This window comes from Penicillium verhagenii (genome assembly GCF_028828195.1).
Source record: "Penicillium verhagenii strain IBT 33310 chromosome Unknown utg000008l_segment0_segment0, whole genome shotgun sequence".
Lineage (NCBI taxonomy): Eukaryota > Fungi > Ascomycota > Eurotiomycetes > Eurotiales > Aspergillaceae > Penicillium > Penicillium verhagenii.
The window spans coordinates 2,652,014-2,674,805 of record NW_026643172.1 but is presented as its reverse complement, the minus strand read 5'-3'; the positions used below and the strand labels follow the sequence as shown (position 1 = coordinate 2,674,805).

At 47.7% G+C, this 22,792-nt stretch overlaps 10 protein-coding genes across 10 annotated transcripts; 4 read left to right on the top strand and 6 right to left on the bottom strand.

The window, feature by feature from the left end:
* Positions 1–2,447: 2,447 nt before the first annotated feature.
* Positions 2,448–3,667, bottom strand: N7466_008979 (SDR family NAD(P)-dependent oxidoreductase; the record flags this gene model as incomplete). The annotated part of the gene is made up of 4 exons (XM_057168368.1): positions 2,448–2,826; positions 2,921–3,072; positions 3,214–3,401; positions 3,496–3,667. The coding sequence occupies 4 exons, from the start codon at positions 3,665–3,667 to the stop codon at positions 2,448–2,450; spliced, it is 891 nt and encodes a 296-aa protein (XP_057018999.1).
* A 426-nt stretch (positions 3,668–4,093) lies between these two features.
* Positions 4,094–5,472, bottom strand: N7466_008978 (Zn(II)2Cys6 transcription factor domain-containing protein; the record flags this gene model as incomplete). The annotated part of the gene is made up of 2 exons (XM_057168367.1): positions 4,094–5,032; positions 5,110–5,472. 2 exons carry the CDS (start codon positions 5,470–5,472, stop codon positions 4,094–4,096), a joined length of 1,302 nt encoding a protein of 433 aa, XP_057018998.1.
* Positions 5,473–6,599: 1,127 nt separating this feature from the next.
* Positions 6,600–7,544, bottom strand: N7466_008977 (hemolysin III family protein; the record flags this gene model as incomplete). Its single annotated transcript, XM_057168366.1, has 1 exon — positions 6,600–7,544. The coding sequence occupies one exon, from the start codon at positions 7,542–7,544 to the stop codon at positions 6,600–6,602; it is 945 nt and encodes a 314-aa protein (XP_057018997.1).
* A 620-nt stretch (positions 7,545–8,164) lies between these two features.
* N7466_008976 (uncharacterized protein) lies at positions 8,165–9,168 on the top strand (the record flags this gene model as incomplete). Its single annotated transcript, XM_057168365.1, has 2 exons — positions 8,165–8,253; positions 8,307–9,168. 2 exons carry the CDS (start codon positions 8,165–8,167, stop codon positions 9,166–9,168), a joined length of 951 nt encoding a protein of 316 aa, XP_057018996.1.
* Positions 9,169–9,381: 213 nt separating this feature from the next.
* On the bottom strand, positions 9,382–10,817 carry N7466_008975 (uncharacterized protein; the record flags this gene model as incomplete). Its single annotated transcript, XM_057168364.1, has 3 exons — positions 9,382–9,576; positions 9,628–10,690; positions 10,747–10,817. 3 exons carry the CDS (start codon positions 10,815–10,817, stop codon positions 9,382–9,384), a joined length of 1,329 nt encoding a protein of 442 aa, XP_057018995.1.
* A 344-nt stretch (positions 10,818–11,161) lies between these two features.
* N7466_008974 (dolichyl-phosphate beta-D-mannosyltransferase) lies at positions 11,162–11,969 on the top strand (the record flags this gene model as incomplete). Its single annotated transcript, XM_057168363.1, has 2 exons — positions 11,162–11,265; positions 11,336–11,969. The coding sequence occupies 2 exons, from the start codon at positions 11,162–11,164 to the stop codon at positions 11,967–11,969; spliced, it is 738 nt and encodes a 245-aa protein (XP_057018994.1).
* Positions 11,970–12,253: 284 nt separating this feature from the next.
* Positions 12,254–13,324, bottom strand: N7466_008973 (uncharacterized protein; the record flags this gene model as incomplete). Its single annotated transcript, XM_057168362.1, has 2 exons — positions 12,254–13,219; positions 13,277–13,324. 2 exons carry the CDS (start codon positions 13,322–13,324, stop codon positions 12,254–12,256), a joined length of 1,014 nt encoding a protein of 337 aa, XP_057018993.1.
* Positions 13,325–14,057: 733 nt separating this feature from the next.
* On the top strand, positions 14,058–16,004 carry N7466_008972 (high-affinity nicotinic acid transporter; the record flags this gene model as incomplete). Its single annotated transcript, XM_057168361.1, has 8 exons — positions 14,058–14,261; positions 14,321–14,404; positions 14,459–14,500; positions 14,567–14,801; positions 14,853–15,197; positions 15,262–15,342; positions 15,414–15,698; positions 15,793–16,004. The coding sequence occupies 8 exons, from the start codon at positions 14,058–14,060 to the stop codon at positions 16,002–16,004; spliced, it is 1,488 nt and encodes a 495-aa protein (XP_057018992.1).
* A 927-nt stretch (positions 16,005–16,931) lies between these two features.
* Positions 16,932–19,114, bottom strand: N7466_008971 (uncharacterized protein; the record flags this gene model as incomplete). Its single annotated transcript, XM_057168360.1, has 4 exons — positions 16,932–17,605; positions 17,670–18,734; positions 18,796–18,973; positions 19,043–19,114. The coding sequence occupies 4 exons, from the start codon at positions 19,112–19,114 to the stop codon at positions 16,932–16,934; spliced, it is 1,989 nt and encodes a 662-aa protein (XP_057018991.1).
* Positions 19,115–20,332: 1,218 nt separating this feature from the next.
* Positions 20,333–22,588, top strand: N7466_008970 (transcription factor TFIIIC subunit TFC6; the record flags this gene model as incomplete). Its single annotated transcript, XM_057168359.1, has 2 exons — positions 20,333–21,686; positions 21,747–22,588. The coding sequence occupies 2 exons, from the start codon at positions 20,333–20,335 to the stop codon at positions 22,586–22,588; spliced, it is 2,196 nt and encodes a 731-aa protein (XP_057018990.1).
* Positions 22,589–22,792: the final 204 nt, after the last annotated feature.

Genomic DNA, 22,792 nt, shown 5'->3' with positions numbered 1-22,792 from the left:
CGCTATTTTGTATACTACCCTTCAAATGTTGAGCGGACGCGACGACTTTGTATGCAGTCTATCTGTGGGATTATGCTTCTCACCCCACTGCACCCAAGCTCCACCTTGGACACTCCCAAATTCCAATAACTTAGGCGTGATCGGCTCATCGGCTATTTGCAAAGTCTATGTTGTTGTTGGCTGGTGTGGGGGCGTGATTTAATGGTTTTTTTTTAATGGGCTTGTGAGACGGTGTAGGGTGCGATGTCCAGGTGTTCCAAGTTCCAAGGTTGCTCATGGGCCATCAGTCTTGAGTCTTGACTGCGGAAGCGGGGCTGGGAGGGGCGTCTTGTTTGGAGTACGGAGAAAGGGTACATGTACGATTTTTCAAAATATCCAAGAATGTATATTAGATAGAGGTTGGGAATAGCAAATGAAAACACAAATGAAATTAGAACATTGACCAATATTCAAATACAATTAAGCTTGGGGTTGCATTCTCTAAGATATCGATTCAGACAATATAGGTAGAAGATTCATCCAAAGGCATCTTTTATTGATACAGAACCACTCAAAAAACCCATCAATATAACCTACATATGAGAAGATTAGCATCCGTGGCACCATAGCATGTATTCCCCAGCGAACACGAGAATCCGAAACACTATCCCACACCAACCGACCTCCTACAGAAGCCTAGACAACCACAACTGCACTGCTTAGCTGGCCGATTTTATTTGACATCCTCACCCTTTGCCCTGCAGCCGCACAAGGATCCGCATCCGCATCCGCATCAGCATCAGCATTAGCTTCCCCCCTTAGCGCGTGACGCATAGCCTACAGTACATGGACCCCGTTTCAACGCAGACGGATCGTGATAAGTTTAAGGATAAGCAGATGCCGAGCCTTGTTCAAAAATGTCCGCAGAGCAGGGCCTGGACAGAACGTTGGTGGCTGCAAGTCAGTTGCGTTCTGCGGCTGACCTCGCACTTTTGCTGCGACGCGTGTTCGGGGCTGGTTGGTTGGCATGCTGCTCGGCGCGCATTAGGCTGGCGCTTAGACGCTCGCTGTGCCTTGTAGGTACCGGGTACGGGAATATTGGGGGCTGGCTGCGAGGCATTTTTCGTTAGTCTTGCTCTTTGCTTTTTTTTTTTTTTTTTTAATGTCTTTTTGCTTTTGTTATTTATTTTTGAGTCAGTCAACCTGGTTTCCAAGGTCTAGATGGGACTGTGGAGGTACCTGTTTCTTTGTTCCGCATCACTGGGCATGGGAATATTGATGAGGAGGGGGGCAATTGAGTAAGAAGACATGTACTAGTACTTGGTACCTGGATTCTGAAATCGTGAAATCCTCAAGTGCTGCGGCGCCACATACTAAGTCCGGCAACTGCCACATGTGCATGAATATCTCCGAGGTCCGATGGAGACTATTCTGATCCGAACCTTGAGCACATACTTGTGTGTCAGAAGTGAATAAAGCTTCTTCAACGGCACCTGGGTTATACTATCTTCGAAAATGGATGTCGCTAGAAGTTATGAGGATATATGTGGCCTAGTGGCATGCAAGAGCGGCATACCCGTATGCGCACGGTCACAGGATTATCTGACATCTGAGTATTATACACATCACTTAATTGTCCGGTGTGCTTATGATTCATCTCAATCAAAAATTGTCAGATAGTCCGTACTCCGGACATATCATTGATACATATGATATGGCCCCCAATATTCTCGAGGCTGGCTGGAAATTGAGAGCCTTGGCTCTTCGTACTCAAATGCTCGCATGTGCATCGATGCAGTGTGATATTGATGGTGTTGTGTGACCAATTGCCAGGCATAGCTGGCATATATGGGCTTGCGTTGAAATTATCTACCTGGATGCAATAATCTTCTAATATATGAAGTACCCGTGTGTGAGGAACGGGGAAATCGGCCAATCATGTAAATTCACATGGGCACATTGCCATTGGAGGATTAAAGAAAGAATGGGTATTGGTGGCTACATTTTATGGCCCTTTAGCGCAGAGTCACGTTCTCTATCTTCGTATAGTAGCCCATTGACCTTATATCTTATCAATACTGGCTAATTAGTCGTTTGTTAGCTGTATTCCGTGGGTGAAATTACCGAGACTTGGGACTGTTAAGGTAATGGGCGCTCTTTTTAAACCCAATTGGAACTAGTACTAGTTCATAAGATAACCTATATTGAACAGGGCTACAGCAACAGGCTCTCGGGGCTTTTTCACTTAGGTACCAAAGACCGATGGTAACCGCTAGGGCAGTTCGAGTTCTCCTGCATATCGCTAGGCAGATATCTACCCCTATCTATGCATCAATCATGGAGATAAACTGCCCGGATTTAAAGGATATATGCTGATTTCCTATTTTGAAGCTCATGTGGTACAGTCACAGAAATCTCAAGATGACATGTGACAAATCGAATTGTAATTAACAATTGCAAATTGAAATTTACATATTGCGTCCACCAGTAACCCGGATTGTCTCCCCGTTCACATAAGAGAAGTATGGACTGGCAACACCCAAAATCGACCGAGCCGCCTCTTCGGGGCTAGCCGGTCTCCGTAACGGAATATCAGGGTAAGACTCGACCTGAGCATCATCGCCCTTCTTGCTGGAAAGCTGCTTGCCAGGGATACCCAGCAGCACCTTAGTACCGTCGGGAGTGGTGACGAAGGCACCCTCTTCCTTGGCAGCCGTAAGACGAGTAGTCACGAACCCAAAGGCGATGGTATTAGAGCGCACACCAAAGGCAGGACCCCACTCCTTAGCAATTGTGCGAGTGAGGCCGACCACGCCGGCCTTAGCGACTGCGTAGTTGGCTTGACCACTATTAATTGAGACCAATTGGTTAGTTCCTTACTTCGGTTGGTGAAACTTCAACGAGAGTCCAGAAGAATATGATAACATCATCATTCACTCACGCATTGCCGTGGATACCACTTGTACTGCTGATGTTGATGACAACCCGCGGCTCCTTGTCCTTCACCCGGAAATACGGCGCGGCTTCTCGCACTAGCCGGAAAGGCGCAGTGTTGTGCACGGCAAGCATGGTGTCCCATTGCTTATCGGTGATCTACCAGTTCGTCCAAGGGTGATCCTCGTTAGTCTCTTCATATGCCTAGCTGGGGTAATGTACAGTGCGGGGTGACCTCGGCACGAGTGATAGTGCAATTGCAGGAAGTAGGAGAAAGGAGCAAGGAGCAAGAAGGCTCACCTTGTGAATCACACCATCCCAAGTGAAGCCAGCGTTGTTGACAATGATGTGAATCTTGCCACCACCAAATTCGGCTGCGCGCTTTACAAGCTCGGTGATGTAGTTGCTGTCCAGGACGTCGCCGGCCACAGCCAAGGCGCGACCAGGCTCGGCGGCATTGATGGCGTCAGCGACCGCGTTGGCCTTCTCTATTTTGGACCGTTAGCTATGGTTGCAGGGACAGGGTGAATTGGCAGAGCTGTTCAAATAATTAGATAGTGAGAAAGAGCTGTGGGTACATACTGCCGTCGATATCTGCTACTACAACCTTGGCGCCCTCATTGGCGAAAAGGCGAGCTGCCTCCGCGCCGATACCTTGACCTGCACCGGTAATAATTGCTACTTGCCCAGCGAGAAGACCCGCTGGGTAGTTGAGGTGCTTGTTGATCTGGTTAAGACGATCGGAAGGTGCCATTTCGATGTGCTGTTTTGATTTGGGGATGTACCGGCAGAGTGAGGGGAAAGCTGGGTCTTATACAGGGCGGTCGAAATGCCGAGGCTCGCCGCGGACCGAGAGTGTGGGGTTCCCCACTCAAAAAGTAATGAGAGAGACATATCAAACTACTATAGTGTATAACGAAGGAAAGAAGTTATTTAGAAGCATAATTCATATAGCCTATTTAAATTTGAATTTGTTGACTGACTGACATAGCCGATGCAGCGTTTACTGTTGAGCTGAAAACTATCTACGAATGAGGAATCCCCCCGTACTTACAAATTGGAGAAAATATAAAACAGAAAACAAGACAAGACAAGGCCAAAATCAAAGAAGAAAGAAAAAAAAAACGAGAAATCAAACAGCCTGCCCTTAGCCAGATACCCCCGATTCACAGTTGGAAGCTCAAAGAGACTGGTCTCGAATCGAGTATTTCGACCCACAGATACAATCATTCGAGACAGATTGAAGGAATGCATCCACTGTGGCTTCATAGCCCCCAATGATGGGCAGAAGACAGTTACTTCCAGGACCGGATAGCCCGTCTAGTTCTGGATGGGATAATGTCGCACCGAAATGCCCAGGTGGAGCCCAGGTGTGATTGACTAGATCTTCAGTCTTCATACTCGACTCTGCATGGCCTTCACTATCAAGAAGTTTGGGGTTCTCGAGGCAGATGGTATTGATAGCTGCGGTTAGCATCGACAAAACATCTTTGCACTGAAGCAGCAACTTTCGAAGCAAGAATGCCCGAATCTGACGATTGTCATCCTGGCCGACTTCATAATATCCATAGCGAATATCGAGCCCAAGTTCTGTCCGCGGGATTCGTGTAGTCTCGCGTGAGATCCAATACTCGAATAATTGAAGGGTCAAGTTAAGCACCGAGATGACTAGGAGCAGATTTGCATTGTCCTTGGTGCACTTCGCACATTGCATGAAGAACTGGCACGCACAGAATGTAGCTTTGATGAGCTGAAGGCTGTTGTCGAATCGCAGAGGCATCGATTCAGCAAGAAGATGATTCAGTCGATTCATGTAGAATATCTGCTTGTCAACACAGTCGCATGGTGCTGATGGATATGGGGAGGAGATAGATCCACCGAATGGTGGGCTTGCCATTCCATCAATCAGAGGGTCCGACGGGAGAAAAGTGGGCGTGACCGGTGTGTGTGGGTATCCCAAGCCAAGGGGAATTGTAGGACAAGAATCCATGAGATCGGTGAAGGGTGAACCGTCAACTGTTGCCAACTGCGAAGGACAAATAGGCGTGTCTAGTGCGGTGGCACTGCCAAAACTCCGTGGACTTTCCCAAAGTCCCGGTGGACCAGGTATCAAGCATATCTTTATAAAGGAGAAAGGAAAGGTGAGTAAAAGAGGTCACACCAGGAAAGCAAGAAGATAGTAGAACATCCACCTACATCATCATCCATCATTGGATCTATCATATGACCTGGGTACTCCGTACCTAGGGGAACCCGAGGTTCTCGTTCTGCCACGGGTGGAGGAACAATTCGATTACCACGAAATCCCCGGATTGGCGGCTTCTCTTCTTGGAGTTGGCCCAGCTTGCGTAGTGTAGCTCGGTTCTTACTGCCCTTTGGTTTGCCAGATCGATTGGCAAATCCATACTGGCATTGCAAGCCATGTCGCAGACACCGTGTACATACATTCTTCCCCGATAAATTGCATTTCACCTTGGACTGTCTACAATTCTCGCATGCTGTTCGAAGTTTCGGTGCGTTCCCCCCAGCATAGGGACTGTCATTGGACTCGGTGAGCATCGAAAGAAAATGATGAGTGAAATCCAAACTGGATTATCAAAGAAAATAAATTTTTATTTCTTGGATCCAGGAAGGAAGAAGGGATCTCACGGGAGGAAGATCGACAATGCTGGGGTGATCAATGCATAAGAACTTGGAAGAAAATCGAATGGGGCACCCTGGGTTTAGGCATGAAGTATACAATCGAATGGGAAACATCGAGTCGTTCACCCCCCCTCCCTCTTCTTCTGACACACCCACGCCGTCTCTACTCCCCTCGTATATATAAAAACAAGCTCAAGCTTCATCTTCCATGAAATCGAGCAATAAAAAATGTCACACTTGCATTCGGATTCCTATACCGGCGGCAGCCGCAAAGAGGTCAGCCGCTGTGAAACCCAAGAATGCTTCCATCTGATCAATTTGGCCTAGGATGGCGACAGGCACTTTGAAAAGTAAAAAATCAAGGGGTTGCCCTCCCCCAAAGATTCCCTTCCACCAAACCCCCACAGCGTCGGCGATCCCGCGAGATAGGGGAGCGCCTTGCTGGGCCCAGCCGTTGCTCTATTGGAGCATCGATCCTGATAGGTAAAAGCAGAAAAGGCAAGTTTGGGGCCTGGAGCCCCCTAGGGGTCTTTACAGTCACACACACTGATGCAACATCGTAAATGACCCATGGAGTTAAGTTTTTCAGTGATTAATGTATTTCTCTCATGGACTTTATTTTCTTGATTTCTTGGAAAGGCATATGGCGAACACCACTGCTGACAGAGGGCTATTCTGGGAGTCTGTTCTTGGCCAGACCCAAACGCACCGCCAATGAAACTTATCTAGAACCTTTCCAGCGACGAGGAGCACCATGTGAAATGTTGAGTGCGATTGGGACTTGGGACTTGGCTGACCGGATTGAGCCACGGCATTTGCACCTTTTCCCTGTCAAAACGCTTTTCACCGCTTCACTCTGACTGTGGTCATTGTTGCACATCACGAAACAGGTAATAGTCAGCAGAAACATTCACCGTTGAGCGCGAGAAAGCATATACGCTTTCGCCACGACACGCGTGAAATGTTTCATTTTATGCTACCTCTGGGATTGCCATGAGCATGCTGTCCAACCTCATGCTCTCCACCTAATCTGCTTTCATATATCAGCCGCGTGGAATCTGACAACTCTCGGCAGTCCCACTATGCCGGTAGTCAAACGCTTTCAAAAGTCCGGTCAGATGAGCCACCGCTGCGCACACGACCAGCACGTGGAATATTTGATGTGAGCTGCCAACGAGGTCAAACTTGCCAGGTTGCAGTCTCTCGGGTACCCGCGCGGCATAGATGGCGGCTCCGAGAATGTATAGGAAGCCCTGAAGCAAGAGCCAGCTGAGACCAATCTGTTGCCGCATACGATCGAATCCAAAAAGAGCCAAGCCATGGAGTACGGGGAAGGCGGCAGACAGGCCCATCCCGACAAACATGGCGGCCCGGAATGGCCGCCAGCGGGGAGTCCGGAACCGTGGGACAATTGAGACACATACACAGCCCAGTCCGATGGTGCAGATCATGGTCCAGTATCGATGTTGAAGTTCGGGCACACAATAAAATCCATAGAAAACACTGGGCACAAAGCTGCCTACGATGAGGCCAACAATGCCAATATAGTCGAACGCATTGCCAATGCGGGCCACGACGGGTGAATGGTTGGAGATTGTGTGGTAGGTCGCGGACATGCCCAAACAAAAAGCTGCGCCGGCAAAGAAGCAAGCAAACGCAGCGATGTCGGAGTCCGCCGCGGTCTGGTAACGAGGTTCCAAGGCATTGTAGAGTAGATAAGCCGCAGGAGCAGCCAAAATGGACGGCAAAAGATGGCTGTAGATATTGACGGTCTCGTTATGGAAGTAGCCCAGCGATTGGAATGAGGCCCAGAACGAAGATGAGGCTGGTCGATAGCCAGTATGAATGTGGTGATTATCACGCTGCCAGTGCGGTAACTCGTCCCAGTGAAGAAGCTTCTTCAACATTTTAGGTGGGACTTCGAGCACCGAATCAGTTGTTGGACTGTCCGACTCTTTCCCCTGTACTGGACGACGCTGGCGAGACATCGTCACATGCAGAGTCTAATGCAGGATGTGGTATTTGGAACTTGACGGATCAGCCACAAACCATGCACGGAATGTAAGCAGATCAACGGTGCGTCAAAAATTTGAAACTTGAAGGGTATAAAGAGAGGAAAAACTATTTTGGAGAAGACGCTGTAGATAGTAGCCAGCTGTACATACACTATTTTCAAGCTTGCTATGGATGGGGTGCCGCCGCTTTTATAAGGGCAGTCATGTTGGCTGGGTAAATCTCAGTCCAGTTTTCCATAGTACTCACGTGACTATGTACCCTTATTTAATATTTACTTGTATATCAGTTGCAAAGGAATTGCGCCATTGGAGACAATATTTTCAAAAGTGGGAATTTGAAAGTATAAAGAAAACATCACATGAAAAGGAAACCCAGTGGTTTATGGTTGAGGAAGCTGTTCCTCGGTACCTTGCTCGAGTTTCCCTTAGGAGCAAAAAGCGGCAAGAGGTGAGGACAAGAAAGGAAAGAAGCGTTGGTACTGTTGGGACCTCGGTGCAAACAGTCCAAACATAGCAAGTGGCCCACATCGACCCCAGATCTATCATCGATTCACTTGTTATGGCTGTATCCCGATTCCCCTCACATTTGCTCGATGCAGTCCACCAGACATCAGGGAAGCCGGTTGAAGCCCGTGGCTGATCCTCTAGAGAGGGTCGGATTTGTTTCCAAGGGAGACAAGACGTATGTTGCTTTAAACAACATTCCCTACAGCCACTCTGACGCAATCATGGCAGGCTCCTCGTCCACAAAGCTCAGCTAGACTACTTCGATAAGGTCGTCGAGCGATATCTACGATTTTGCTCGGATCACCAAAAAGACTTCGATACTGCACACGCATCGCTCCCCGTGAGCTCCTCTAATGATGCAACCTCGAACCCACCCGCACCCCAGCCGGTCGCAAGAGCCGTCTCTAATCCCGGCGAGAGACGAATTCCCCCACCTTCGACAGAATTGTCCAAGCTGCTTCTTTCCCTCCGGAAGCTGAGAGAGGGCATTTTGGCCACACCAGAATCAACTCCGCCCGAATTTGCGCAGCGAGTCCACTATTTCTCGATACGCGTGTCTATTCTTGCGCAACACCCGCCGTCATATTTCCCGTCATTGGAGCACTGTCTGAGCAGGCTTCATACAAAATCTCATCCCATGACTGACTCGCAGGTGAAGGAACTTGTCTCATACTTGATTCTTGATTATGCGTGTCGACAGCAGGATATGGGTTCGGCCTTTGAATTGCGGGCGCGGGCAAGGCGGGAATACGCCTTTCAGTCGCAGGCCGTCGATCGCGTCTTGACGGCATTGATACACGATAATTGGGTGGCGTTTTGGGATGTGCGAAAAGGTGTGGACTCATACACACGCGCGGTGATGAATTGGGCCGTGGACGGAATGCGAAGGCACGCCTTGAAGGCTGTGGGTAGTGCCTACCTCAATGTTCACGTGGACTGGATCATAGATGGATGTACTGGTGAGGATAGAAAGTGGACGTGGGAAGAATTGGCCCAGAAAGAGGATCTCGGCTGGCAAAAGGACGGCGATACGATCATTATTAAAACTCCCAAGTCTCGGCCACCCCCAGCCATTTCAGCGGAGAAGTGAGGCTCCCGGACACATTTGCATTTTCTTGACTGGAGTTCTTGGTTGCTTGGATGCATAGCATTGGTGGGCAATTTATATATATTATTATGGATTGGATTCTTCAATCGACTGTTGTACTTAGCGTCTTCTGTACACTTTGGAGTTTGATAAGAACGCTAGAATCAATGATGATCAATGATGACCATACAGGGTAACGAGTTCCCCCGGGTATTTTCAAAGCTTGAAATCAGTGTTTGGTCGGTCCATATTTGTCTGCCCAGATACTGGCTGACCTGCGACAGTGGCGGCTAGCTGCCCCTTTAATTGACCAGCATTGTCGGAGCAGAGCTCATAGACCGTTGACAAATTGAAAACAAGACTACTGAAGGAGTGGTTGGCAGAGACTTGAGATTCCAGCAGTTGACGCGCCTAGAAATATTGTAAGAGAAATGCAAATGATCGACAAATTATTCAACATACCTCGTCCAGTTTACCAGAATATAGAAGACAGACAGCCAAGTTTTGAGCTACCAAGGACGTGTCTGACCTCGTTTTGTCTTCTTGCAAAGCCTGCCATTGGTCCACTGCATCATTGTAACGACCGTCTGACATGCTCAAAAGGGGTTGTAACAAGGCCGCTTCCTTCGAGTCGGTCGAGTCGCCGAAGATTTGCTGCGCAGAGTCAACATCCCCAGTTCGCAGGAATAGAAGTGCCTTCCGTAGCTTTGTGGCATCTGTATCAGACTCGGCCGATTGCAAGCTTTCCAGTGATCTTTTTGCTGCATCGAGGTCCCCCATCTCGACCAACGCATTGACGCTCCGCATTCCTAGATCTGCTAGTCTTTCTCTCCAAACTTTTCGCTCCGCTTCTCCATTTTTTGGGTTTGTTATCTCTCGTCGTGCCTCCAATCCGATTTCGTAAAGACCACCAATACTTCTGCGGGGGTCACCAAATCCAATGCTTTGGAGTCTCACAGCTAGAACACGCAGCGGCCAGGGGACAATATGACGAGGGTAATGGCTATGAACATTATCTTTTTTGTCCGCCTCGGATGAATCAGGATCAAGGTCAATGTAGTAGAATGCAGAATTCAGGTCCTCCAATGCCTTCGACTCCTGGGCCGCAAGAACGGTATTTCCGGAAAGCTCCAGGCAAGCAAGACGGGTGTAAAACAAAGAGAAGATAATTTTGATATCCGTGGGTTTTATCAAGGAGGAGGTCAATATTGAAGCAGCGAAGTGTGCAGCGACCAAGAAACGACCTTTAACAAGTAACTTCTCAAGCACGCCCAGTGAGGATGAGAGTGGTTCGCTGGGATCGAGGACAATAAATTCGGAGCGTAATGGGGAGGGAATGCCGGTATGGTTTAGAGGATGGAAAATAGAATGCCGGAGAACGAAAGAAAGGTCCTTTCCCAGCGTTTCTGGGAGGTCGTCGGGGGCCAGCAGATCTAATTCGTGAAAAGAAGCCCCCGAGAAAGACTCACTTTCGGCATCGTTGCCAATGTTTGGCGAAGAAAGCAAGCTTGTTGGTTCAAGAAGGCTGCATGGGCTGTGAGATTGGACCTTCAATTATAAGCAGTCAAGTTTCTTGCTCACTCATCTGGTGGTGCATCTAAAGGACCCCGTGTTGAGCTGCGGGGCCGTGAAGCTGGGACTCTGATAAGCATTTCGGTCACCAAACCCTCAATTATGCAATGAAATCAATGTATCTCACATCTTGAAACATTGCGCAAGTGTTTTGTAGGTGACGACATCTTCGGAGATTTATGATAAACACGAGTAAATCCACGTTCGCACGAGGGACGGTTTGTCTGGGGGAAGCTCTCGCGATAAGTTATCGGGCAAAACAAAAGGCGGTGTATAGCGCCGGATCTGGCCACAGTTGGCGCGACGCTGCTTCTCTTCAACAAGCTGTCCGGCCATTCGCTCACTACTTTCTGTTTATTTCTTCGCCGTTGATCGCATTTGTCCCGGAGACACCGATTGAAACTTAATTCCCGATCTTTTCAACATGAGCGCTACCAAGAACAAGTACTCGGTCATTTTGCCGACCTACAACGAACGCAAGAACCTCCCTATTATTATCTGGCTGCTCCAGAAAACCTTCAACGAGAGGTATGCGGGCTGCTATTCCATTGACATGTTAATGCGAAAGCTGATAATCTTTTCTTTTCGCTGTAAATAGCAAGCTAGACTGGGAAGTTATCATTGTTGACGATGGTTCCCCTGACGGCACCCTCGAGATCGCAAAGCAACTCCAGAAACTCTATGGCGCCGAGCACATCATCCTGAAGCCTCGCGAAGGCAAGCTCGGCCTAGGAACCGCCTATGTGCATGGCCTGCAGTTCGTGACCGGCAACTTTGTCATCATCATGGACGCCGACTTCAGCCACCACCCTAAGTTCATCCCCGAGATGGTCCGCATTCAGAAGGAGAGCGATGCCGACATTGTGACCGGCACCCGGTACGCCAACCGCGGAGATATTAAGGGGGGTGTCTATGGCTGGGATTTGATTCGCAAGTTTACTTCGCGCACAGCAAACATGATCGCAGATGTCATGTTGATGCCTGGCGTCAGTGATTTGACTGGAAGTTTCCGCCTGTATAAGAAGCAGGTTCTCGACAAGGTCATTACTAGCACCCAGGGTAAGGGCTACAGTTTCCAGATGGAGATGATGGTCCGTGCCAAGGCTATGGGATACAAGGTGGAGGAGTGTCCTATCACCTTTGTCGACCGTCTCTACGGAGAAAGCAAGTTGGGCGGCAGCGAGATTGTCGAGTATCTCAAGGGTGTTATGACCCTGTGGCTGAAGGTTTAAATTATAGCGCAAGACTTACTAATTGACCCTTGAGTCATGCGCATTTCATTCGGGCCCACTTGGTGTCAACTCTGAACGGTCTGTCCGTTACTTCGATATACCCCATCTTGGTCTATTCTCTCATTACAATTTCCTTTTCCTTTTATCTTCATACTCTTGGGCGGTGTTTGCATGTCTTTTCTTATTTGAAATTTGTGTATGTCAAGAGAAAAATCCAATGATCCATTCCATGTCTTACAGAGTTCTTGTCATCAAACCTCTCATTCTTGAACCGATTCCTCATTTCAGATGCTTTGCAAGTACCGCACGACGCGGCCAATAAGGTCCTGTTGACCTTCGCCACTGACATTGTGACTGGCACCAGGAACGACTCCACCATTTTCCGCATCCCAAGATGCGCCCCCGGCCTCGGTCGCTTGTTGCCACGTCTGCAACATAGCCTCTTTATCAACCCACGGTGGGCAATACTCATCCTCGCCTGAGTATAAGATCAAGAATTTGGACTTGGAGCTCAGAATACCTCGCGAACCAATCTGCCCAAATGTCTGCTGATGACGCTTGCCGGTCAGGTCGGAGCTGAAAAGATCGTCCTGTGCGGGGGTCTGAGGACTGTCGGGGCTGACCAGGCTCAGGAAACGGCGAGCACTGAGTGGGGCATCGCCCGGCAATCCCAGTAAGACAGTCATATTCATTGGAAGGATCGAGTCAAACTTGTCATCAGTCCACGGCTGTCTCTGAGCAGCGCTCACGAGCTGCTCGTATGCGCCCTGTGCTTCATTTGGTTGGTGGGAGGTCTTGATGAGATGCTTGATAGCCTCCCGGTCAGAAGCTGGTGCTTGCATAATGGCACCATCGAGCTTTGGCCGAGTCAGGTACTTGAGACCGACGTCAAAGTCAGGGTCTCTGGGTAGTGGATTGGGCGAGTGGAGATAGTGCAGAACATCTTGGCTACCAGTGGAATGGCCCATGACCACCACTTTTCCAGATTCACCCTTCAGGTTGCGAATGAATTGCACACATTGCGCGATCTCCTCTACATCTCGATCAAGACTGCTGACTCCAAATCCGTTATAGGATGAAGAAAGCAGAATCGAAAACACAGACCACTCTGTTGGCTCGAGCGTTTTAGCCAAGGGTGCTACGTAGGGGACCGTGGAAAATCCATCAGTCAATCCACCCACGAAGATTAAGCTGTTTGGTTTATTTGGCTTCTCAGGCGATGTGAACTCAAAGGCTACAAGCCTGGGAGCCTGTCCAAGATAAGATGGTTAGCTCATATTAATATAGCGGAGCTAGGCTAGTCATACGTATTCGTGTAGGACACCGGGGTGCGATAGTTGATTGCTGGACGACATTCTAAGGTTGTTGCTTGGAAGATTTTGATGTTGCGGTAGCTACGGAGGGGCAGGTGTTGGGTGGATTGACGTACCTGACCCACCGCTAGCTTACTTAGCTTGCCACTTACAACTAACTGGTATGTTTTGGCAAGATCTCACTTCGTGGATCATTGAATCGTGTCGAATAATTGAATTAGAAGGGCGCCTTGTACTCGGTTACCGAGAGAGCATAGCAGGTAATGGATATTTTCAAGGCAAAGCTCTCAAGAACATTTTAAATGGACGTACTAGTATTGATATAACCTTGGAACCTGTCAAGTCTACGACTTTTCCTCCAGCCCTGGATGGTTGGCACAACTCTGGCCAGGCGCAACCCTGGCGATCAGTAATACTAAGTGATAAGTCAATCAATTGGTTGGGTATGTGAGAAATTCTAATGTTTGAGAGGGAGGATATTTGAACATCTTTCGCGGGGTAACCGATTATCCCTCTCCACAAAAGCCGGGGTTCAACCGGGGCAAGGAAGACGCTAAGCATTGGCCATCGTCGACCCCATACAAAATGAACCTTGAAATGTCCAAAATCATACACTCATTGGTCAAAGGCGGGGCAGCTCCAGGGTTAGTGTATACTTGATTGTCCCATGACTCGGCAATCATGCCGAATGAGCCAATGTTGTTCTATTAAAACCCCCCAATCTCCCACTTTTTACTATCTTCAAGCTGACGTTCTACTCAAGTACCCCAGCCAAATGACCCGCAGAGCCATGCAACATAGCCCAACTCCAACTGGGTCGATTATGAAGGAGGAAGGCGTAAAAACCGATCCCACCGACCACCTCAGCTTAAGTGAGGCGGCAGAGATTGATTATGAACGCCTTGTCGAGATGGAACGCGTCTGCGTTAGAAAATTAGATCTTGCCATTGCTCCTTTAATAGGCGCTTTCAACTTTCTAGTATGACTTCCATATTCATTGGCAAGAGATATAGTACTTTGCTGACTCGGATGCTCTAGTCTTTTATTGACAGATCGAATATCGGGTTTGCTGACACCCAAGGAATGTCAGAGGACTTGAATCTTAAAGGCGACGAGCTGAATGTGACTTGATCCTCCGTGCATGACATGAACACATATTAATGACCCATCAAACAGGTCGCGATATCCATTTTCTATGTATTTTATGTGCTGTCAGAGGTACGGCAGATATCCAATCTTTGATCAGGTGTGATGAAGCGCAAAAATCTAACATTGGGACTTCAGCTACCCATATCCATGGTTGCGAAACGATGGAGGTTTGAACGTGTGCTACCTACTCTCACTATTGCATTCGGTGCCGTCACACTTGGCAGTGGATGGATGACCAACTATGCCAGTCTTGCGGCAACCAGGCTGGTACTGGGTCTATTCCAGGGCTGTCTATTCCCATGTCTAGCTCTTTTTGTAGCAAACTGGTACAAGAGAGAAGAGCTAGCTGTTCGAATGGCATTTCTGTTTGGTGGGTGATCCATTTCACGCTTGAGAGCAACTCATACTGACAGTTGCATAGCTTCGTCAGCTCTTGCGGGCGCTTTTGGTGGCTTGGTAGCATTTGGTATCTACCATATGGATGGAGCAGCCGGCATACCGGGTTGGCGATGGATCTATATCATTGAGGGCAGTGTTACTATTGCCTTTGGGTTCGTGTCTTTCTGGCTAGTCCCTGGGTCTTTTGAGACTGCTTGGTTCTTGGATGACGATGATAAAGTTGCAATGAGACGTCGAGCCGAGGCGATGCACCAATACAGTGGGGGACGAGGCCATTTTGGCTTCAAACATATTCTCTGGGCTGCTAAGGATATCAAGACTTGGCTGCATGCCTGCTTGCAGTTCTGTGTTATTACGCCCCTTTACGGTAAGAATATGGGAGTTGGCATCTGATTTTTTCTTCACTTCAGCTAACCCATTGCGTGATCTAGGATTCAATAACTTCCTACCGATTATTATCGAAGACGGACTCGGTTTTAGCAGTGTCCAGGCGCAATATCTAGTTATTCCTGGTAAGTATTGTATGATGAAACGCCAAAAACGTTTTAGAATACCTAGAGCTAACCCATGCATTGCGGTATAGTGCAAATGTGGGGTGCCATTGTGTACATGATAATTGCATGGTTATCCGATCGACTCCAGCGACGTTACATTTTTGTCATGGTTTTCGGATCTATCACTGCACTGGGATATGTTCTTATTCTATGCCCCATTCCCGCTGGTGTGCAATACTTCTCCACATTTTTGATCACCACCGGAATGTACATCATTGCCGGAATCAACCTATCATGGGCCTCGCTGAATTCAGCCCCGGATGGGAAGAGGGGCGCTACGATGGGTATCACATTGACATTGACGGATCTAGCAGGTATGTGCCTAGATGATATGTCTATTTTCCACCCATGGTCAATTTTTAGACATGTATCACGATCTTGATACTAACAATCTCAATCAATATATAGGTGTTGTGGTTGGGCAAATATACCCATCTCATGATAAACCAAAATACTACCTTGGGAATGGATGGTCCCTTGGCACCTTGGTCACTGCCTTGGTTCTGTTCACCGCAGTGAAAAAAGTATATGATCACCGCAATCTAAATAAACGGAGCGAAGATGATGTACAGGGCGCGGAGTGGGATGACCGCGCTGGTGATTTTATATACCTTACATAGATGCCCACACGTGCAGGTGCATGCAATGAATTGAGATCTGCATCTTGGCGCGGGCGTCGCGCTCAAACTACAGGCATTAATTCTCGAGGTCGCCTCTAACTAGGGCTATGTACGGTTCCCAACTGCATATGTGCCAGTGAGCAAGATATATGCACATGTGTATGTTCCTCTTTCTAGTCAACTGGTGGTTCTTTGCACATAGTCCACTTATCTTAGTACTGCTACATAGTAGGTACCGTCCTTTACTGGACCACACCGTTCGGTTCTTTCCCAATTGCTTCATCATTATGTGATTAATGCTTTAATTCTATACTGTGAATAAGAGAAGGGCTTGATGGTGAAGAATCAATATTTCCAAGAAACCCTAAAAAGTTACTAGTATGGTGCTTTGATGAATCAGTTGAGGAACTTGCCACGCTGCCTGAAAATATTACCACACTTTTTTTTCAAATGATAAAGAGTACGCGCGCTCTATTTCACCAAGGTGAATCGGGATTGGCTTCCCCCCTGTCTCCCTAAGAAACAAGCGTGGCACTACATTACACTACTAAGTAGTCAACCTGTTCTAAACACCCCACAAGTCACCAACTTAAGCCTCATTTTATGGCATGAACATATTGATGACATTGGATCTATTTCATGGATTTAAATGTACATTTAAAAAAGAATAGAGAAAAAAAAAAGGAGTTCGAGAACAAATAAATGATTTTTTGGCCTTATCAACCTTGGGATGTTTCCGAACGTTGAAATTAACATGTGTACTGCTTTCAAAGTTGACATATATCGACCCTACTACCAAAATATCACAATTACCTAGCACTGTGGAATAGGAGGATGTCTGCAAACATTTGAATTGATCTTAAAAAGATGTCATCAATTCATTTCATAAAATAAGATTCTACATGTACATACATAAGCTTCCAAAAATCACGCTTTCAATGATCCTTTCGGTGGTGATGCATAATGTGCACCCGATTCTATCCCAGCGCCATTTGCTACCCTGCCTTCTACTACGTCATCATACGATGGCAGTTGCTCGAGCTCCCTGAATTCTGACATTGTGAAGTCAAAACCAAGATGCCTCTTCAAAAGTTCGTGCGTGATGTATCGCTCGGGGGTATTACCCTGGGCATCAACAAAAGAGACATGAGGATTTACCTCACTGATTCTCTGCAACTCATTTGCATGTCGGTGATGGTGCGGACAACCATCGACACCAATCAAGAATATCGTGACATGAACCCAAGACAGACTGAGCAAGTCAAGCTCAAACTCATCCATGTCACTTGCTTCGCCGTCAAGAAGTAGAAGGAGTCTGAGTTTGGGGGTCTTTGGACCAGCTTGCCACCCGTAGACCGGGTGGTAAGTTGCAGACTCAGAATGTTTCTCGAAATGAAGATTCTTGACAAGCTGCCATCCAGTCATGACTCGAGTTCTTCCACCAAAGCTAACCTTTCTCCACATTTTTTCAAAGTTCTCGTGATTGATCACACCGATGTAGTTGGATTTGTCGTGAAAAGTGACGAGTTCATAGCCAGTTGGATTATGATCGTGATGAATCATTGCATCGATGAAGCGACGAATGGTGGCTTTCGCGAGATCTGCAGCAATAAACAGTTAGTAATTATTAACAAAAGGTGGCTAAAATTGAAGTCTTGAACTAACCCTTGTTTTTGGGCTGATTAGACCTTGCGTAGCCGGTGATAAGAGCTTGTTGATAAATCGGACGAAGGGGGTCAAAGTCCATAGACCCAGAGACATCCAGTAAAACCATCGTATCATCCAAAGGTGTTCCCGGCACATCCGAGGGCTTGAAGGGTCCTGCCAGAACCTGTCGTGAATAGTCATCCGACTTATGCTGAGTATGACAGACATCATCGGGAGAATAATATTCAATAGGAGGCGGGACCGCTAACGCCATTCTGGCGCGGGCCAGAGCCATCGCGGAAATGGGATCAGGCTTCATTCGTGGCCCATTGCTTCCCTCTCTGTGATTCAAGACCCAATATAGTCGTTCTTCGGCAGTGTCTTCGAACCCTCTCCAAGCAGGAGTGATACCCCTCCACCCAGACGCAGCCTCAATGCTAAATTTGAGCGGATTTGAAGCAAGATTCGCCCAGTCCACTGGAATAGGTTCAAAGTACCCTGCTCGAAGAAGGTGCAAATATTGAATGGGATAACGAGCTCGAAGATCGGCGATCTTTTGTGTCATGCCGACATGTTCTTGATACTCTGCCACCAAGTCTCTCCATTCTTTGTTTGCCCACCGTCCGTTTTCTTCATTGAGAATTTCAAGCCGCAGTCCCTCGTTCTTAGAAAACTGCTTTTTTATTTTCTCTGCCTCTTTTTCCTCGGGAGACCTGATGGAAAATGTTCTTCGAAATCCCGAAAGCCTGGAAGGTTTGACACCTTTCTCATCTCCATGCGCGGTCGGGGACGCGGTGACAGAATCCATATTCCATATACTGGACGTGGGCTCCTTGCTGTCGATGGAAATTTGCGCTTTCGAGTTCAATTGCGCATTCAACCTGATTGTCTTTTCCAGGGAGCTTGTATATGTGTATGGATCCGGTCTTCTCATTCCTCCATACCCACCGTACATATTTGAGGGAGCAAAAGCACCTATCCCACCACTATTATAGGAGTAGGATGATATGAATTGGTAGGGATTGCTGCTCAAGGTGCCCAATAAACCAGCCCCCTTGTAACAATCATGGTAAGTTCTTTCACCTAATAAAATGTTAGTTTTCAAAGATAGATCGGACGGGCAGATACATATGTAATCGCTGACCTGGATAAATAACGGCTTCAGACCATTGTTTTAGCACACGAAGTCGGCCAAGCTTTCTGGCCTGGTACTGATGAATCGGGCAATTGCAAAAATATTCGGTATCATGCTCTGGCTCGACGTCGGTGTTGTAGATACCACATTGCAGTTGAAGCCTTTGCAAATGGTTTTGCATATCTTGCTATTTCACCCAAAAAGTCAGTTAACTCACTGCGACTCAAGGAACAGTCAAGTCGACATGTGGACGTACTTCGTCTACAGCGCGGAGGTGCCCTGCTTTAATGACAGCATTTGTATGTGGGCGCTGTGGTTGAGCACACATTGTGCCTTTGTATGTAGATTGAGTTGGGGTAGATTTCGAATCCATTTTGATATCGGACATCTTGGCATGCAGGTTCCTTTGATGAATTTGTGGGTATCGGGATCAACGCTTGGCGGGGGATCTCTTTCTTATATCTAAGTTGCGGGGTTTTCCATCCAGTCGCGTGGGAGTTGCCCCGGTGGTGGCTATGGTCTTCAAACCTTACGCTAGTCCGGGTTTGGGACCTGCCAGAATCTCAGCCAAGTCGGATTTGTCACGGTTCATTTGACTTGACCGCTCAGCATTAATTACAGTACATTAGATTTGAAATTTACTCACCACGCAATTGATTGGAGTTGGGAACTTCTCTCAAGGTAGAGAGATTCGATGTTGGGGTTCGCGATCAAAGGCGATAAGGCAAATCCGAGTGATGTCAGAATCCCCGATTACGGCAAAGCGGCATCTGGTGTCCACTGCAGTGCCCCGAATCCCCCGGATTAGGGAAATGAAGAGGCAAACGTGAATTAACCAAGTTCTAGCCTTCTTCTACACTAATCTTAAATGCAGATCATGAGCCTGACCATTATATTCCACAATATACTACTACTGTGTACTTGCAAGTTATTACCACAAAATGGGTGGCAAAAGTACTGCCCTGCGAAGATTATCAACCATAAATCAAAAGAACTTTAGGCACCAGCCAAAGTGACCAATGCAAAGGGCTTGTAGCCTTGTACACGGCTCCTTCCGAGGCTACGAAGTAATACTGACAACAAACGAATGCCAGGCCTTGATTTCTAGGCACCAAATCCAGAATCGAAGGCTCGGGATTTTTTGCGTAAGTTGTTTGTGCAATTTTGGCTGAAGATATGAACGGCAAGAGGCAAACCACTCTCGAAAGTCAAAAAAAAATGATTATTCTTGACTTATGTACTAGTGAATACGAGTGGAAATTATGGTGAATAATAAATATGGCTTACTACTAACTAGTGAATTGAGCAGTTTGTTTATATTCACTAACCCAAATAGGCATGGTCGGTAACTACCCTAATCGGGTATAGCGCGTCATGGATGTATCTGCCCGCTTCTCCAAATCTCCAGCATTCTTTGCTGAATTCTTCACTTCTCCTCTCATGTATTGCTTGCCAAAGCAGACTGAGCCAGTCAATCAACCGAGAGACAGATACTTGCGCCAAAGAGAAATATCCTTTATGGTCTTTTGACTTGGCTTTGCACAAAATGACTCGCAGCCGCAGATCTGGCCGTGTCAAGGGTGCCAGAACAGTGTACACTGAGGATCCATTTGTTGCTGCTGGAATCAGTGACGAATCAGGCTCTGAGTTGACTGAGAAAGGACCCCGAAGCAAGACTAAAAGGGTGAAACGAGAGGATTCTGCGTCGGACTCTGAATTCGATGCAGGCTCAGATCCAGACGTCGCCGAGCCAGAGGAAGATGAGGATGACGAGGGCTCTGTAGACGAGGAAGAGAATGCACAAGATTCTGATACTGGATCTCGTGGGGATGGAGGTGACCTCATGGATGTTGATGAAATCAAAGCCATGCCCAAGAAGAAAAGGGTTGCGCCCTCTCAAATACCAAAAGAGAAGATACCGACGGCCTATGGGATCAATACACCATCGGTGGAGGAGACGCATACTCGGGGCATCTTAGACTCGCGAGACCACGTTTCAAAGTTCATGTCATACAACTTGACTTTTGGTTCTGATGACCGAGACCTAGGTGTCACAATCCACATACGAGGCCGATGGCGTTGGGGCCGAGACTCTACATTTCCAACTCGTGTTTCTTTGGAGACGACCGAAGGAGAATCCGATTCCCCATATGGTCCAACGTTGGGAATCTCTCCAGAGGATCTTGAGAAGGAACGAACTTTAGGCTGGAGCTGGTACTACGATCAAGAGACAGGCGAAAAGTTTCGAAAACAGCAAAGAATGAATCTGAAATCGAAAGTGCTGGAAACAAGACTCCGTTATTTGCCGTCACCGAAGCCCAAAAGTCATACTATTCTCATGGGACCAGCCAATAATCAAAAGTCTTTTCACCTTGGTTATCATGAGAGTATGGATTTCAGTCAGGCTTGGGGGACTAAACAAAATGGAACCGCCAAGATACGTGAGGGCTGGGTCGTCAACATCGGGCAAAAGATCCAATGTATGGCATGGGCTCCCAACCAAGAGGGTGCATCTCAATATCTAGCCGTGGCTGCACCAATCACCGATGAACAAAAGAAAAGCTACAAGGCCCACGAAAATCCCCCAATCTCCTCGTTCTTACCATCACTTCCATATGGTGGAGCAATTCAGATTTGGGAATTCAAAGGCAAAGAAGGAGGGACCCAAGGTAGTACTCTTGACATGACTGTTGAACCACGACTTCGCCATATATTCTGCTCGGAGTGGGGGGATCTTCGGCGTATGGCATGGTGTCCCATGGGACGAGAAAAGCGAGGTAATGTCGACGAAGGTTTGATAGACATTGGTCTACTGGCTGGAGTCTGGGGAGATGGAAGGGTGCGAGTGCTGGACATCAAGCTACAGCAAGCCCACAAAGACTCCATTGGTCCCAAATACAGTGAGTAGCTACATTCCTCGGCGTTAGCCAATTGCTTGTTATCCATTTTCTGATGCATAGTTCTAGCGGAAATAATTTCCCCAGCATTTGAGGCCATGCCCAGCTCGACCGTTTGTACATGCGTGGCGTGGCTCTCACCCAGCGACATTGCAGTTGGCTGTGGAAATGGTTTCGTGGCCATTTACAGTATTCTCCCTTGCTCCACCTCTGAACCTGAACCATATTTCTATCGTTCATTTCACGCAACCTACGTTTTGAATATCACATCCATATATCCAACACATCCACACCTTCTTTCAACAATATCAGTGGATGGTGAAACTCGCTTATGGTCCATGCTTGACCCCCAAAGTGAGACCACTAGCACAGTTCGAGTACGATTAGCTTCATCTCATCTCAGCTTCTCGCCAGTCCTCCAGGGAGTCTGCTCCAGTGATGAGCATGAATATGGTCGACTCATGCCCATCAGACGATTTTTTGCCACCGCCACAATTTCAAAGATCTTCAGTGCGGTTTCTGCTCTCGCTCCATGCAGTTTCTGGCACCCCAGCCTTCTTTATGGTGGGACAGGAGGTGAGGTAATGGCGACAAATCCTCTCCGTAAAATCCTACACCCAAAAGAAACACAGTGGCAGCAACTATGGTTTGTTCATAGCTGGGTCTCCGGATCCGAACCCGATCACCCAGGCGTCAGCCGGTTCTACGAGGGATTCAGTGCGGAAGGCACAGGCTCTATGCGCAACGGAGAGCCCCGACCAATGGGCCTCAGTCTCACCACGATTTATGAGGAAGGGACCCACGTCACAGCACTGGGATGGAATCCCAACCGCCAGTGTGCCGCCTGGGGCAGTGCCGCACTTGGTTGTGGCCTATTGCGGGTTGAAGATCTTGCCGTTGCATGATGTGTGTACTCCGTGTGTACAAAATTACCCTGCCACGATGGGACCAGCCACGGCAGTTGGTCGATCAGTGAAACTCAATCAATATTATTAAATTAATAGAAATCCAGATTGGAGCATGTCATTTGTAGACTAAGAAAAGAAACTAGGCACCGGTCTTTCCGGGATGCAAATTAATGCAACGGAGCGGATGTACATGTGGATCCC